Below are 17,449 nucleotides of genomic sequence, written 5' to 3' on the forward strand. Positions count from 1 at the left end.
ACTGGACTCCATGCTGAATATTTACCATCTACCACCACTCTCTGACTTCTACCGGTTAGCCAGTTTTCTATCCAATTGGCCAAATTTCCCTCTATCCCATGCCTCCTGACTTTCCGCATAAGCCTACCATGGGGAACCTTATCAAATGCCTTACTAAAATCCATGTACACTACATCCACTGCTCTACCCTCATCCACATGCTTGGTCACCTCCTCGAAGAATTCAATAAGACTTGTAAGGCAAGACGTACCCTTCACAAATCCGTGCTGGCTGTCCCTAATCAAGCAGTGTCTTTCCAGATACTCGTAAATCCTATCCCTCAGTACCCTTTCCATTACTTTGCCTGCCACAGAAGTAAGACTAACTGGCCTGTAATTCCCGGGGTTATCCCTATTCCCTTTTTTGAACAGGGGCACAACATTCGCTACTCTCCAGTCCCCTGGTACCACCCCAGTTGCCAGTGAAGACGAGAAGATCATTGCCAACGGTACTGCAATTTCCTCTCTTGCTTCCCACATAATCCTAGGATATATCCCGTCAGGCCCGGGGGACTTGTCTATCCTCAAGTTGTTCAAAATGTCCTTCCTAACAGGTATCTCTTCTAGCTTATCAGTCCGTTTCACACTCTCCTCTTCAACAATACGGTCCCTCTCGTTCGTAAATACTGAAGAGAAGTACTTGTTCAAGACCTCTCCTATCTCTTCCGACTCAATACACAGTCTCCCACCACTGTCCTTGATCGGACCTACCCTCGTTCTCATCATTCTCAGGTTTCTCACATATGCATAGAATGCCTTGGGGTTATCCTTGATCCTATCCGCCAGGGATTTTTTTCATGCCCTCTCTTAGCTCTCCTAATCCCTTTCTTCAGGTCCCTTCTGGCTATCCTGTATCCCTCCACTGCTCTGTCTGAACCTTGTTTCCTCAACCTTATGTAAGCCTCCTTCTTCCTCTTTACTAGACATTCAACCTCCCTCGTCAACCAAGGCTCCCTCTCACGACCATTTCTTTCCTGCCTGATCGGTACATACATATCAAGGACACGTCGTATCTGCTCCTTGAAAAAGTCCCACATTTCCAACACATCCTTCCCTAACAGCCTATGCTCCCAACGTATGCTCCTCAAATCCTGTCTTACAGCATCGTAATTTCCCTTCCCCCAATTGTAAAATCTACCTTGTTGTGCGCACCTATCTCTCTCCATAACCAAGGTGAAAGTCACAGAATTGTGGTCGCCATCACCAAAATGTTCACCCACCAACAAGCCCACCACTTGTCCCGGTTCGTTACCGAGTACCAAATCCAATATGGCCTCCCCTCTGGTTGGACAATCTACATACTGCGTTAGAAAAGCTTCCTGAACACACTGCACAAACACCACCCCATCCAATCTACTTGATCGAAAGAGCTTCCAATCAATATTTGGGAAGTTGAAGTCGCCCATGACTACGACCCTGTGGCTTCTGCACCTTTCCAAAATCTGTTTCCCAATCTGTTTCTCCACATCATGCAAGTCATTAGTAATTTATAAAGGGGATAGTGCAACAAACAGAATTGGAGTGGATAATTTGAGTATATTCTAATCCGCTAACAGGGAATGTAATGGTTTTGAGCAAAATCTATTTAGTGAATGATATCTTAATCTTGAGCTAATGTTCTGATTGTCTAAAACTTAATCTAATATTCTGTATTTTGAAGATGCAGTGAAAAGTTTAGTTATTGTAATGACAATGGTTCAGGAAAGGATTGAACTCTTCAAATTCCAGTACAGTTGATTTTATTTTGAAGGAGAAAGAAAGGACTTGCATTGATGAATGTGGTAGTTTAGTCACTATGTTACAGAACCATAGACAACTAATCCGCCATGAAATACCACCATGATATTTTGAGATTTTGAGTTCAGCTTCAAAACAGAAATCTGGGAATTAAAACATAAAAGTATTCATAAACTGGTAGTAATAAAATAAAAATACAGGTTGTTCACTATGGTACAGGTTGGGTAGCTTGAGGGGGTTGAAAGAACGAATCGACTGTCTTTTTCCCGTCTGTCATTGCCATGCTTAGTCTTACATCAGCATGGTGCTTGTTTAAGTAGTCTAGCAAGCTGCTCAGCTATTTTGAACCATAACAAATAATTGCAGTGGTTAAAAAAAAACAACTAAGCACCGCCTTCTCAGGACAACTAAGGGTGTTGAGTAAATGCTAGTGTTATGTATGACATGTTGAGCATGATATTTTGAGCGTGATCTAATTTTACATCGTATTTCACAATTATTGAAGGACTTTTACTTAGGGAGGATATTCCTGAGAATGCATCCAGGGAAGTTATTTGGGTGGAACGAAGAAATGTAAAAGGGATGATCATATTATCGGGACCCCCTAATAGTCAGCAGGAAATTGAGATACAAATTTGTAAGGAGGTCTCAGTTATCTGTAAGAATGATAGGGTGGTTATGGTAGGGGATTTTAACTTTCCAAACATAGACTGGGACTGCCATAGTGTTAAGGGTTTAGATGGAGAAGAATTTGTTAAGTGTGCACAAGAAAATTTTCTAATTCAGTATGTGGATGTCCCTACAAGAAAAGATGCAAAGCTTGATGTACTCTTGGGAAATAAGGCAGGACGGGGGACTGAGGTATCAATGTGGGAGCACTTTGGGGCCAGTGACCATAATTCTATCAGTTTTAAAATAATGATGGAAAAAGATACACCGAATCTAAAAGTTGAAGTTCTGAACTGGAGGAAGGCTAATTTTGTCAGTATTAAGCAAGAGCTTTCAAAAGGAGACAGTGAGGTCTGCAGATGCTGGAGATCAGAGTTGAGAGTGTGTTGCTGTAAATGCACAGCAGACCAGGCAGCATCCGAGGAGCAGGAAAATCATTGTTTCGGGCCAGAGCCCTTCATCAGGAATGAGCCCCTGATGAAAGGTTCCGGCCCGAAAAGTTGAAGAACTTGCAAAAGCTGACTGGGGGGCAGACGCTCGTGGGTAATGGGACGGCTGGAAATGCCTTGAAGCCTTCAAAAATGCAATAACAAGAGTCCAGAGACTATAGGGTGAAAGGCAAAGCTGGTAAATGTAGGGAATGTTGGATGACTAGAGAAATTGAGGTTTTCATTAAGAAAGAAAGGTAGCATTTAATGGGATAGACACGAGAGATCGAGTGAATCTTTAGAAGAGTATAAAGGCAGTAGGAGTATACTTAAGAGGGAAATCAGGAAGACAAAAAAGGAGACATGAGATAGCTTTGGCAAATAGGGTTAAGGATAATCCAACGGGTTTTATTAAGAACAAAAGGGTAACTAGGGAGAGAATAGGCCCCTCAAAGATCAGCAAGGCAGCCTATATGTGGAGCCGCAGGAAATGGGGTAGACATTAAACAAGTATTTTGCATCAGTATTGACTGTGAAGAAGGAATGGAAGATATGGAATATGGGAAATAGATGGTGACATCTTGGAAATTGTTCATATTACAGAGGAGGTGGTGCTGAATGTCTTGAAACACATAAAAGTGGATAAAACCCCAGGACCTGATCAAGAATACCCTCAAACCCTGTGGGAAGCTAGGGAAGTGATTGCTGGGTGCCTTGCTGAGATATTTGCATCAACGATAGTCACATATACTTAATGGCAAGATCCGAGGGAGTGTTGCTGAACATAGAGACCTTGGAGTGCAGGTTCATAGCTCCTTGAAAGTGGAGTCGCAAGTAGATAGGATAGTGAAGAAAGCGTTTGGTATGCTTTCCTTTATTGGTCAGAGTATTGAGTACAGGAGTTGGGAGGTCACGTTGCGGCTGTACAAGACATTGGTTAGGCCACCTATTGGAATATTGCCTGCAATTCTGGTCTCCTTCCTATCAGAAAGATGTTGTGAAACTTGAAAGGGTTCAGAAAAGATTGACAGGATGTTGCCAGGGTTGGAGGATTTGGGCGATAGGGAGAGGCTGAACATGCTGGGGTTGTTTTCCCTGGAGCGTCGAAGGCTGGGGGTGACCTTATAGAGGTTTACAAAATGATGAGGGGCATGGATAGGATAAATAGGCAAAGTCTTTTCCCTGGAGTGGGGGAGTCCAGAACTAGAGGACATAGGATTAGGGTGAAAGAAGGGGCAATGTTTTCACACAGAGGGTGGTACATGTATGGAATGAGCTGCCAGAGGAAGTGGTGGAGGCTGGTACAATTGCAACATTTAAGAGGCATTTGGATGGGTATATGAATAGGAAGGGTTTGGAGGGATGTGGGTCGGGTGCTGGCAGATGGGACTAGCTTGGGTTGAGATATCTGGTCGGCGTGGACAAGTTGGACTGAAGGGTCTGTTTCCATGCCATACATCTCTATGACTCTATGACTCTAAGTAATAAAGAGGATGGATGAGGGCAGAGTGGTAGATGTGATATGTATGGACTTCAGTAAGGCCTTCGACACGGTTCCTCATGGTAGACTGGTTAGCAGGGTTAGATTTCATGGAATACAGGGAGAACTAGCCATTTGGATACAGAACTGGCTCGAAGGTAGAAGACAGAAAATGGTGGTGGAGTGTTGCTTTTCAGACTGGAGGCCTGTGACCAGTGGAGTGCCACAAGGCATGGTGCTGCATCATCTGCTTTTCGTCATTATTATAAATGATTTGAATGTGAACGCAGGAGATACAATTAGTAAGTTTGCAGATGACACCAAAATTGGAGGTATAGTGGACAGTAAAGGTTACCTCAGAATGCAATGGGATCTTAATCAGATGGGCCGATGGGTGAGGAGTGGCAGGTGGAGTTATTTTAGATAAATGCGAGATAATGCATTTTGGAAAAGCTAAATCGGAGCAGGACTTGTACACTTAATGGTAAGGTCCTGGACAAAGAGACCTTGGAGTGCAGGTTCATAGTTCCTTGAAAGTAGAGTTTTAGGTAGATAGGATAGTGAAGAAGGCATTTGGTATGCTTTCCTTTATTGGCCAGAGCATTGAGTACAGGAGTTGGGAGGTCATGTTGCAGCTGTACAGGATGTTGGTTAGACCACTTTTGGAATATTGCATGCAATTCTGATCTCCTTCCTACTGTAAGGATGTTGTGAAACTTGAAAGGGTGCAGAAAAGATTTACAAGGATGTTGCTGAGGTTGGAGGATTTGAGCTGTAGGAAGAGGTTGAATAGGCTGGGGCTGTTTTCCCTGGAGTGTCAGAGGCTGAGGAGTGACCTTGTAGAGGTTTATAAGATCATGAGGGGCATGGATAGAATAAACAAAGTCCTTTCCCTTGGGTGAGGGAGTCCAGAACTAGAGGGCATATGTTTAGGATGAGAGGGGAAAGATATAAAAGGGACCTAAGGGGCAACGTTTTCATTTGACGGAATTCTGTGTTTTAGAAAACACAATTCTACCCATGAATGTTGTTTTACAGCCTGGCTCAAGGTAGCTATTACTCAGCTCGGTTGAAATGATTCCAATCTGACAGACTGGGATTGAGAGCAGGAGAGGTCATACCTTCAGTAGCTGCTGCTCCCCTGTGCAGCTTCCTTAATATTTTGCTGCAATTGATGCTGCTTCTGCTGTTGGAGCAGTTGTTATCGAACTGGAGTAAGAACAGGGCTGAGGGCTTTGGGAATGGGTCTGAGGATGAGAGTGGATCCCTGAACCCCATCATTTCGGACAATCATATTACTAGAGACAGCAGAAAACGTGCTTGCTGATCTACCTTGAAGGCCTGTGACCAGTGGAGTGCCTCAAGGATCGGTGCTGGGCCCTCTACTTTTTATCATTTACATAAATGATTTGGATGCGAGCATAAGAGGTACAGTTAGTAAGTTTGCAGATGACACCAAAATTATAGTGGACAGCGAAGAGGGTTACCTCAGATTACAACAGGATCTCGACCAGATGGGCCAATGGGCTGAGAAGTGACAGATGGAGTTATATTCAGATAAATGCGAGGTGCTGCATTTTGGAAAGCAAATCTTAGCATGTCTTAAACACTTAATGGTAAGGTCCTAGGGAGTGTTGCTGAACAAAGAGACCTCGGAGTGCAGGTTGAAAGTGGAGTTGCAGGTAGATAGGATCGTGAAGTAGGCGTTTGGTATGCTTTCCTTTATTGGTCAGAGTATTGAGTACAGGAGTTGGGAGGTCATATTGCGGCTGTACAGGACATTGGTTAGGCCACTGTTGGAATATTGTGTGCAATTCTGCTCTTCCTATTGGAAAGATGTTGTGAAACTTGAAAGGGTTCAGAAAAGATTTAAAAGGATGTTGACAGGGTTGGAGGATCTGAGCTACAGGGAGAGGCTGAACAGGGTGGGGCTGTTTTCCCTGGAGCGTCAGAGGCTGAGGGGTGACCTTATAGAGGTTTACAAAATTGAGGGGCATGGATAGGATAAAGAGACAAAGTGTTTTCCCTGGGGTGGGGGAGTCCAGAACTAGAGAGCATAGGTTTAGGGTGAGAGGGGAAAGATATAAAAGAGACGTAAAGGGCAACTTTTTCACGCAGAGGGTGGTATGTGTATGGAATGAGCTGCCAGAGGATGTGGTGGAGGCTGGTACAATTACAGCATTTAAAAGGCGTCTGGATGGGTATATGAATAGGAAGGGTTTGGAGGGATATGGGCCGGGTGCTGGCAGGTGGGACTAGATTGGGTTGGGATATCTGGTCGGCATGGATGGATTGGACTGAAGGGTCTGTTTCCATGCTGTACATCTCTATGACTCTATATGTGGGATATGATGACATAGTTATAATCTCACTGAGTTGGTAATCTGGTCCAGGCTAAGGTTCTAGCCAAAATAAAAACAAAGTATGGCAGTATCTTTGGAGAGAGAAACAGAGTGTATTCTGAGTATGATTGACTCTTGTTCAGAACTTTTTTTCCATAGCACCCGAGAGAAGAGTGGCAGAATTTGAATTTAATCAATAATCTGCAGTTGAAAGCTAATCTTGATATTGATGACCATAAGACTATCATCAATTGTTGTAAAAAGCCCAGTTGATTCACTAATGCCTTTTAGAGAAGGAAATGTTCCCTCCTTACATGATCTGGCCTACATGTGACTCCAGACCTATGGCAATGTGGTTGATTCTTAACTGCCTCTGAAATGGCTGAGCGTACTACTCATTTCAAGTGGAATTAGGGATGGGCAAGAAATGTTGGCCTTGTTGGTGATGCCCATTTTCCTAAAGACTAAATAAAAACTTATCACAAATGTGAGATTGAATGTTTTTCTGAAAGAATCTTGTTCTGTGACAGTCCAATCGGGATTTTCTGTTACGGTGGATTTTTGTTCACTATTTGGATCTGCTGTTTGTTTTGTGCTTGCAGCTGTATCCATATTAAAATTGGCAGGTGTATTCAGATGAAGTAGCATGCTGGCAAATGGTCTATTACTGTCCTTTGCATTTCTGCTTATAAATGTATACACAATCGTTTATCATTTTATAAAAGCAAAAGTGCATTTCTGGATGTAGATACCTTTCATTGAAGGGAGGAGCTAGGCCAAGAGCTTGGATCTTGGGCCTTGGGTTAGGGCCTGGATAGTTACTTCCCTCTCCCATCAATCAATGTCTTATAAAGTTTCAAGATTTTTCTTCCCATTATCCATCATTCTCTCTGCTTTTGGACTCCAGTTTCTCCACAACTGGGGAAGGTGGTGAAATCCAGCGGACAGGGATGGTGAGAAAGGAGGAGGATGTGAGTTGAGTGGGTCCTGAGAAGAGAAGCAAGACATTATTGAGTCGCAACTGAGAGAGGTGGGAGGTCATGAGTGACTGCGGAGGGGTTGAGTGTTGGGAAAAGTCATGAGTCTGTGCACTGGGGAGTATTGGTGTGTGTGTGTGTTGGGAGAGAGGTACTGATAATAATGTGAGTATTCAGTTGACAGAAGGAGGAGCATCACTGAGACTTCTGTCACCATGGGATATGGCAAGTTTGGTTGAAAACTACCTGTGTATGTAAAATAAGATTTGTTTTTAATGAAGTACTTTAAAAACACATTTTCAAACATATGTAATGTGAAGGTTTATCTTGATTTATAGTATACAGATTTAATAATGTACCAAATGTTCATAGGCTGCTTTATTGCAATTCTGATTTTGCTGATTTCTGGGTGTGTGTCCATTTTCAAGAGATTATCTATTTCTTCATGGATGTGGTCATTAATGGAAATGCCACCCTTATTGCCTATTTCTAAGTGCCCTTGAGAAAGTTGCACTGAGTTAAAGTGGGATCTCATTGGAAGGTTGTTTGTGAAGCACTGCCATTGGTTCTCTGCTTCGATTCGCGTGTACAAAACCCAGCAAGTTCTTTTGTTAGTATAGATTTCACCCTGTATTACATGGACTAACTAATGCTGAAATGCTGAGGTTAGTTTGATGATTTTATACAAATGCTTTGTCCATAGTCTTGACTGGATTGGTGAGTAAACACAAGTCTAACTAAGTTTGTATTCACTTCTAATCTAATAATACGTGTTCTTTCTGTCTAATATTTCACACTGCACTTGTTACAACTCAAAGTAGGTGATAACCATTTACTGTTTCATTTCTCAGGGCAAAGGCCAATCATAGTCAACTTGCCTGATTTTAAATTTAAACAAAGCTTGGCACTTAACTGTCAATTATCAGTAACTGGTGTATTTTCTATAATGACGCTACCAGTCTGAATCCACATGCCAATGATGCAGCATTCCTGCAGAATAATAATACAGTAAAGAGAAAGCAGAGCTAATGTTTTGGGTCCAATGACAATCTCTGTTTTTCTTTTTGACTTCCAACATCCATTGTCCTTTGGTTTTTTTCATATAATATAATTGTTGGTCTTTCACTTAAATTGGAGTTCTTGTGACTTGTTCGGATGAGTACAACTCGAAAAGCTTTGACAAAATGTGTCTTTTCAGCAATATTCTAAAACTTTGCCCTGATTATATAATCCCTTGTCAAAAAAGTGTTCAGACCTTTTTGTTTTTGGCCACTCTCACCACTGATATGGGAAGTCAGAAGGTGTTCCCCTTTAATGCCCCATTTGAAAAATAGCATTTCCAATAGTGCAGAATTCTTTTAGAACCACAATGAAGTGTCAACCTGTGTTTACATCTCTACAATTTAGCTTGATCTCAAGATCTTCTAACAGCTGAAGCATGCTGGAGTTGAGCTCAGGCTCACTAAAGGAATGCTAAATGGTATTTTCGTTTGTATTTTACCAAGCTTGAATGTTGGGTCATGAATGTTCTGGAGAATAATCAACTGCTGCTCACTGCTTATATGTCCACTGAAGGATGGTGGTTTGGAAAGAGAACTACAATGATTGGTGTGATATAATTTCAAGAATGTTCTGCTTTTGTAACAGAGTATTGGACAGAAAACAAATCTCTTAAAAAATAATCATGAGTGGGCTATAATACACCTTGTCATACAAGCAGGTGTGATCTGAAATCCTAAAAGTGATGCTTTATTGTGCATTTCAAACCACTTGGTATTTTTCACATTATCTAATCATAAAATGCAAATAGTTACCATAAACTGGTCAAATTTTGCTGTTCCTTTTAACATTTCAGTTTATTGCCAACTTGTAGTCAGATATCGAACGTTGTCTTGTCTATAATGGTCTCAATAGTCCAGTATTCTTGTTTTATATCTGTGACGCAATTACTCATTATTAATGTGAAGCAGGTCATTATATTCTTTAATAATGAGATCTAATTGGCTTTCAAGCTTCTCAATGTTCTTTTCAGAAATACTTTTAGCTTATTTTGAGATTTCTTTAGACTATTATAAATTATAGATGGAGAATTAGTACTGGAAATGTCTGAGCTACTGTAGGTTTTAGAAAAAACTATTTTGGAAACCACGCATTAGTGCTGAGATGCCATATTCACAAAACCAAAGGAATTGACTGCCATCACAAAGCAATTAAGAATCATTTAGTCAAAAGATAATTTGCATCCACCTCATGATCTAATTTTGTACAGCCATTGGTAGTGTGGAAGATGGCAATCCAAGGACCTAATAAAAAAAAGGCTTTATCACATTTTAATGCCTTAGAGTGCTTCACAGAATTAATTATTTTTGAAATGTGAGAATTTTATTGAATGCATAAAAGCTCTCTGTTCCTCCAGTATATCATAATTAACAATAAGAATGATTGCTTTTTGCTGGTATTCGGATTGAAGAAAAATATATTGTTCAGAATTTGAGGGCTGATTTGGACTTTAACTGGAAGTTGATTTTGGGCAGGTGGTGCAAGCAAGGGTATTAACAACAACCCAAACAACATATCTGTTTGAGCCCTGAGGTATTTAACTCAGCTCCTATTTACGAGGATGGGTGGCTTCAAAATCAGGCAGCCCTGTGATCATTGATAACACCTCAGTGTGGGGAATGGGGGAGGCCCGAGGTGTGAAGGCTCGAAAGAAGGACCCTAACTTTTCTTTCTTTATTCAGTACTCCTGAATAAATTTCAGTCCACTCTGGTTTATTCAAACGTAATAAATAATATACGTTCAGACTCTGTTATTGGACTGACATGTATACATTTATAATCCAGAGGCAAGAATGTTACCAAGTTAAGCATAATGTACAGTATCAAAGATCGTTAGTTCAAAGAAATAAGTTGATAACTTCTTGCACAATCAACAGATTATTTTTGAAGTACCGTCACTGCTTTTATGAAGCAAAATATTCTGAAATAACATTCTGAGGATTCATGAAATAGAAATATCAAAACAAGGAGCTAATAGGCCTTTTGATCAAGGGTGATTCTCTATATCCTGCTTTTCCCCCCACACCCCTTGGTGCCTTTAAAATCTAAAAATATATATGTCTTTCTTGATATATTCACTAACTTTGCCTCCACAGTCTTCTGTGATCGCAAATTCCATCAGTTCGCTATTCTTTCAATGCAGAAATGTTTCCTCATTTTAGTCCTAAATGGTCTTCTCCATATACTGAGATCACATCCTCTGGTTCTAGACAATTCAACCAGGAAAACCTTCCTCCCTGCACCCAGTCTATCCAACTCAGTTGCAGTTTTATATATTTGAATCAGATCCTGTCTCATTCTTCAAAGCTCCAGTGAATGTTGGTCCAGTCGAAAAATTCTCTCCCAAGGACAATCATACCATCTTCGATATCAGCTGAGTGAATCTCTGCTGCATTCTCTGTATGGCAAGTATATCCTTTCTTAGGTAAAGAACCCAAAATTGGTCTCACCAAAGCCCTGTGCAACTGTGGTTAAGACATTCCTACTTCTGATCTCAAATCCTCGTGCACTGAAGGCTTTACTTGTTAAGTGGGGTGGCATGGTGGCTCAGTGATTAGCACTGCTGTCTCACAGCACCAGGGACTCTGGTTCAATTCCAGCCTAGGGCGACTGTCTGTGTGGAGCTTGCACATTCTCCCCATGTCTGTGTGGGTTTCCTTGGGTACTCTGGTTTCTTTCCATAATCCAAGGAAGTGCAGTTTAGGTGAATTGGCCATGCTAGATTACCCATGGTGTTTAGGATGTATTCGTTGAGAGTAAGTATATAGTACAGGAGAATGGATTTGGGTGGGATGCTGTTCGGAGGGTCGGTGTGAACTTGCTGGACTGAAGGGCCTGTTTCCACACTCTGGGGATCTATGATTCAATGATTAATTAATTGATTGCTGCACCTACATGTCTATTTTCAATGACTGGTATACAAGGACAGCTAATTCCTTTATACGTCCACATTTCCCAATGTATCACCATTTAAATAATATTCCACTTTTCTGTTTTGTGTACCAAAGTGTATAATTTCACATTTAGTCATGTTGTATTGTATCTGCCACTTATTTGCCCAACACTCAATTTTCTAAATCACTTTGAAGCCTTTTTGAATCCTCCTCAAAACTCTCATTCCCACCCAGTTTTGGGTTGTCAGCAAACCAGTTAGAAATATTCTATTTGGTTCTGTTGCTAAATCATTTATGTATATCATGAATAACTGGTGCCCAAGGACAATCCATGTGGTACCTCACAAATCACTGCCTGCCACCCAGAAAAAGACCTATTTATTTCTGGCTGCCAACCAATCCATAATCATGCCAGTGTATTGCTACCATCAGTTATAAAGTCATAGAATTATACAGCATGGAAACAGACCCTTCAGTCAAACTTATCCATGCCGACCACATATCCTAACCTAGTCTAGTCCCATTTGCATTCATTGGACAATATTCTTCTAAACCCTTCCTATTCACATATCATTAATTTAAGCAAATTTCTTTCATTACATGCATACAATGCAAAGCAGTTGAATTATTTTAGTTGTTTGTTGAATCTGAACCGCTTTGAGAATTCACATGACTTCTCAAAGTGGTTCAGATACAGCAAACAAATACGGTAAAACTTAAAACACTCTACACTTAGAATTCTGAGGAAGGGTCACCGGACCCAAAATATTAACTTTGGCTTCTCTTCATACATGCTGGAAAAGCTCGTGTGTTTGGTAGCAACTTCCATGACAACAAGGCCTGGAATGTGGGGTTGGGTTAAGAGCATGGGAGAAGGTGTCTCAAGCCCCAAATTTATTGAACTTGCTATTGAGTCCAGAAGGCTGTAGGATTGCCAAGCTGAAAATGAGGTGTTTTCTTTCATCTTGCACTGAGCTTTGCTGGAACACTGCAAAAAGCCTGACACAGAGATGTTGGCCAAGGAACAAGCAACTATCTCCATTAATTTTCTGAGCACTACTTTCCTGCTAATGATAATTTCCTACAATTCCTCCCACTCAGTAAGCTCTTGGTTCCCTTACACTTCTGTAAACTGAACAGTGCCTTCTTTTGTGAATCCAGAGCCAAAGTATATGTTAAATTCTCTGCCATTTCTTAGTTCCCTTTTATAAATTCCCTAGATTCTGACTGTAATGGATCTGCATTTGTCCTTACTAATCTTTTTTTCTTCACATAGAGGAATCTTTTGTGGTCAGTTTCCTATCACTTTGCAATTATGCACTCACACTCCATTTTCTCCCTCTTAATAAAACTTTTCTCTTTTGAATCCTAAAATGCTCGTTATCATCAGGAATGCTGCATATTCTGACAATTTTGTATGCCTCCTCTTTGGAGCTAATACTATTCTGAATTTCTTTTCTAAGACACAGCCTAGCCACCTTGCATTTTTTTTGTGCCAGACAGGAATAAAAATTTCTTTAAATATTCTTTAAATATTAGCCATCACCTATCCACTGTCAACCATTTTTGTAATGTTCCCCAATCCATCCTTGCCAAGTTGTACCTCATATCCTCATTGTTCCTTTTACTTGATTCAAGTTGTTAAGGAATAATTGAATTTGATGAAAACCAGACCACCTGCGATAGACCTTGACAAACAATAAGTTGTACCTAACCCAGCTGAATGTACAAACCTTCCTCGCTTGCATCAGGATACCAAAACTAAAAGCGTTATTCGACAGACTAGTGAAGCATCTGCATGACATTATACAGTGCCATTATCTTGCATTTGATGTTCCAGAAATCACTATCACTATCCCCGACTATGTCTCCTCAGTAGAGAATGCCAACTTAATATGGTGGCTCTGCACTATATCATTTTTAATACAGAATCCCTACAGTGTGAAAACAGGCCCTTCGGCCCAAAAAGTCCACACCGACCCTCCGAAGAGTAACCCACCCAGACCCATTCCTCCATATTTAACCCTGACTAATGCAACTGACCTCGGCATCCCTGAATACTATGGGTAATTTAGCATAGCTAATTCATGTAACTTGCACATCATGGGATTGTGGGAGGAAACCAGAGCACCCAGAGGAAACTCGTGTAGACATGGGGAGAATGTGCAGACTCCGCACAGACAGTTGCCTGAGGGCGGAATCAAACCCGGGTCCCTGGCGCTGTGAGAGTCTCTAGGGTCTAGAGTCAATGTTGAGGACTCCCAGGGCTTTCTCCTGTTGTGCTACCCTATGAAGTCTCATGGCATCAATTCAAACATAGTCAGGGAAGCCTCCAGATTGAGACCTAATTCCCTTTTGCCACTGATGTTCAGCAATAGCAATATGTACCAAGAGGTGTTGAAGTAACTGACCAAACCTCCCTCAACAGCACATTCCAAAGCCATGACCTCTATCACAGAAAAGGAGAAAGTTTGCAGTTGAATGATAAAACAAGCTGCAGTTCCCCCTTCAAGTTTCACATCACCTTTACTTGGAAATATATTGCTGTTCCTTCAGGGTTGCTGGATCAAAGTCCTGCAACTCCCTTTGTAATAAACACTGTTGGTTTAATTACACCACCTTCTCAAGAGCAATTAAGAGTGGGTAATGCATGCCTACCTAGCCAGCAATACCTATGTACCATGAATGATTAAAAATAGACAGGTCCAGCAGCTAAAATTGTGCATCTGAGAAATGCTATGGACCGTCAGCAACAGCAGAATTATATTTTACCACAATCTGTAACTTCAAGGTCTGTCATATCAATGATAACTATCAAGCCAAATAACTAATCCTGATTCAGTGAAGAACATTGGAGAATATGATTAGAGGAGCACCAGACAGACCTAAATATGAGACTAAGCTTCAACATGTTGGGGTGGCACAGTGGCTCAGTGGTTAGCACTGCTGCCTCACAGCGCTAGGGACCTGGGTTTGATTCCAGCCTCTGGCAACTGTCTGTGTGGAGTTTGCACATTCGCCCATGTCTGCATGGATTTCCACCAGGTGCTCTGGTTTCCTCCCACAATTCAAAGATGTGCAGTTTAGGTGAATTTGCCATGCTAAATTGCCCATTGTGTAAGTTACTAGTCAGGGGTAAATATCGGGTAGGGAGAATGGGTCTGGAGTGTCGTTGTGGACTTTTGGGCCGAAGAGCCTGTTTCCACACTATAGGGATTCTAATTCTAATTCAATTATTAATGTGATTACAAACATGCTAAACAGTAGAAGTAGCATATGAGCAAAGCTATCTGACAAGCAACAAATCAGATCAGAGTTGTGCAGTCCTGCCATTTCCAGCTGTGATGGTCATGGACAACTTACAGAAAGAGGATTGTCCCTGAACACAATTTTGAAGTGGTAGAACTGAGCATTTCAATACAAAAGGTAACACTGAAACATTTGCAACTGTCATCACTTAAAATAGTCAAATGATGATCTGTCCTGGCAACATCAACGTCACAATAATTTAGATTCAATCCATTATTAAGGATCAGCTGGAGGCGCTGAGCATAACAATGGCTATGGACTCAAATAATGTCCTAGTGGATGTCCTAAAGACATGTTCTCCAGAGTGTGCTACATTACCAATCATATGTCATTCCTGATGATGGGCTTACGCCTGAAAAGTCGATTGACCTGCTCCTTGGATACTGACTGACCTACTGTGCTTTTCCAGCACCACACTTTTCGATTCAAGCTGGGATATTGTCCAGGGTTTGCTGTTTTAAACAGCACTTTGAGGAAACTCCTTTTACGTGCTCATGACCGGCTTCTCAGAAAACATTGACTTGCAAATTTGGACTTACATGGACTGGAAACTTCAGCTCTTATTTCTGTCTCTGCAGATGTTGCCTGAACTGCTGAGTTTCTATCTGAGTTCGTTTTTAATCTTGTAAATACAATGTGTACATCACTAATTCTTGTTGAATGTTACAATTGTGGGCTAAGTAGTAGAGTTAGGACTAAGACTTGTCTGTCTCACCAGCTTTTTGGCAATTATACTGTGTGTGGATTTAAAGGCCTGCTGTCCATTGACTCAAGCAGCCAAATGGGTTCACAAGATCCCTGCCAGACTTGCAATAGTTGCTCACCCATTTCTTAGTGAACAAAACGAATGTCCGATAATTACAAGGGAACAGGTCAGGCAACATCCTAGGAGCAGGAGAGTCGACATTTCGAGTATAAGCTCTTTACCAGGAAAATGATGAAGAGCTTATGCTCAAAATGTTGATTCTCCTACTCCTCTGATGCTGCCTGACCGGCTGTACTTTTCCAGCACCACACTTCTTGACTCTGATCTCCAGATCTGCAGTCCACACTTTCTCCCAATTGAAAGGTAACCCCAGTTATCAATTGGAGATAAAGTTGACTTTTGTCTGATGACACAGAAATTTCATAGACCTTTAGCTCTGTTTTAAAGTTCAATTCTTGAACCAAATTATGTATTAAAACTATCAGTTTTTTGAAATCATACAAGATTTCCAAGATTATGTTAAGACTTTCTAATTACCACAGAGATTGCTTGCACTTTCCACCAATCTTAATTAACTAATTATACTATATGCTAGAACATGATGACTGGATAATACAATACAGGATTAGAATTGGTGTGATACATCCTTAAAAATGTTTATTTTAAACTTGTACTTGTTCCTCATTTCAGGTACCAGTACTGGACTAGTTCGAAAATTGGTAGTACCACCAATCTTGGTGCGGACAGTGAGTCATTGCATCACAACAATGCAAACTTCATCCCATTGGCTAATGACAAAAGGATTCCAATTTCTTTTCTCTTGGTCCATGAATCAGTTTCTCCTACTAATTCAAGCAGATCTAAAAGTGAGTGAGATTTTGGTTTCAGTCCTGAACAGTTAATTCAGTTTTTCTGAGATGCAGTGAATTCTGTTGAAACCATCTTGTCCAGTATTTGGTTTAGAGTGTTATACTATTTGGTTAAATTCACAGTTGCTGAGATGTGCGTGTGGGTAATGTGAATGATGTACTTTAATTGAATGGGTTACATACTGGACCCAAGATAGCCATTTTATCAGCATTCTAAACTTCTAAAGGCATTGTGTGTTATCTGCTCCACATTACGAGGCAGCGTGGCTAAATATTTATACCTACTCTTAAGTCGTTTTTAAACCAGCAAAAATCCACATGCGGGATGTTTAGAATCCAAGGGTAAATTATATTTTCACTAACACACTGATCTTGTCAGCTTGTTTACAGTGTGCTTAAAGTTGGTTGTGAATGAGAGTGATAATAAAAAGGATGCTGCCTTTTAGTTTTTCTGCACCATTAATTAACGCTTGTCATTTTGCAAGATTCAAAATGGCAAAGACCATTATTTCAAGTAGGATTAGTGTGCTGGCCTGATAGATTTCTCATTTGTATGTTTCTGAGGAGCTACATCAGTATATTCCAAGTCATAAGCCACAAGTGATGCTAACCACAATGCCTTAACAAAACACATTTTCATATTGCATTCTATTTGCCCTTTTATGACAAATACTTTGGTATGTCACTTTTTCTTCAATCCCTGGTTTTGTTTAGTTGTAAATTAGTTGAGAAAATTAATTCAACTAATTAAAAATTTGGATCTGCTGAAAAGATCCGATTGCCGACTGTGAAACTCATTGTGTTTCAGAGTGATTGGAGCTCTGTAATAGTGCAGCTATAAAAAGAATGGTATATTTGAGAGTGTTATTTTACTACTTTTTTTGCACATTCCTGAATCAAAATCTGACATAGATTTGAGACTTAATCCATTTCATTAAAGC

General features: G+C 40.7%; 1 protein-coding gene across 11 annotated transcripts in view; it reads left to right on the plus strand.

Moving 5' to 3' along the window:
* Positions 1–17,449, plus strand: part of ccdc142 (coiled-coil domain containing 142) — a 177,800-nt gene that overhangs the window by 79,199 nt on the left and 81,152 nt on the right. For all 11 annotated transcript variants that reach the window (XR_011961347.1, XM_072575566.1, XM_072575549.1 and 8 more), the window contains one exon: positions 16,330–16,505. Coding sequence is in view for 10 of the 11 variants with exons in the window: in XM_072575566.1 (XP_072431667.1) it covers positions 16,330–16,505 (176 nt within the window). In the remaining variant the exon portion in view is untranslated. The remainder of the gene's footprint in view (positions 1–16,329; positions 16,506–17,449) is intronic.

Source organism: Chiloscyllium punctatum, chromosome 1 (assembly GCF_047496795.1).
Source record: "Chiloscyllium punctatum isolate Juve2018m chromosome 1, sChiPun1.3, whole genome shotgun sequence".
Lineage (NCBI taxonomy): Eukaryota > Metazoa > Chordata > Chondrichthyes > Orectolobiformes > Hemiscylliidae > Chiloscyllium > Chiloscyllium punctatum.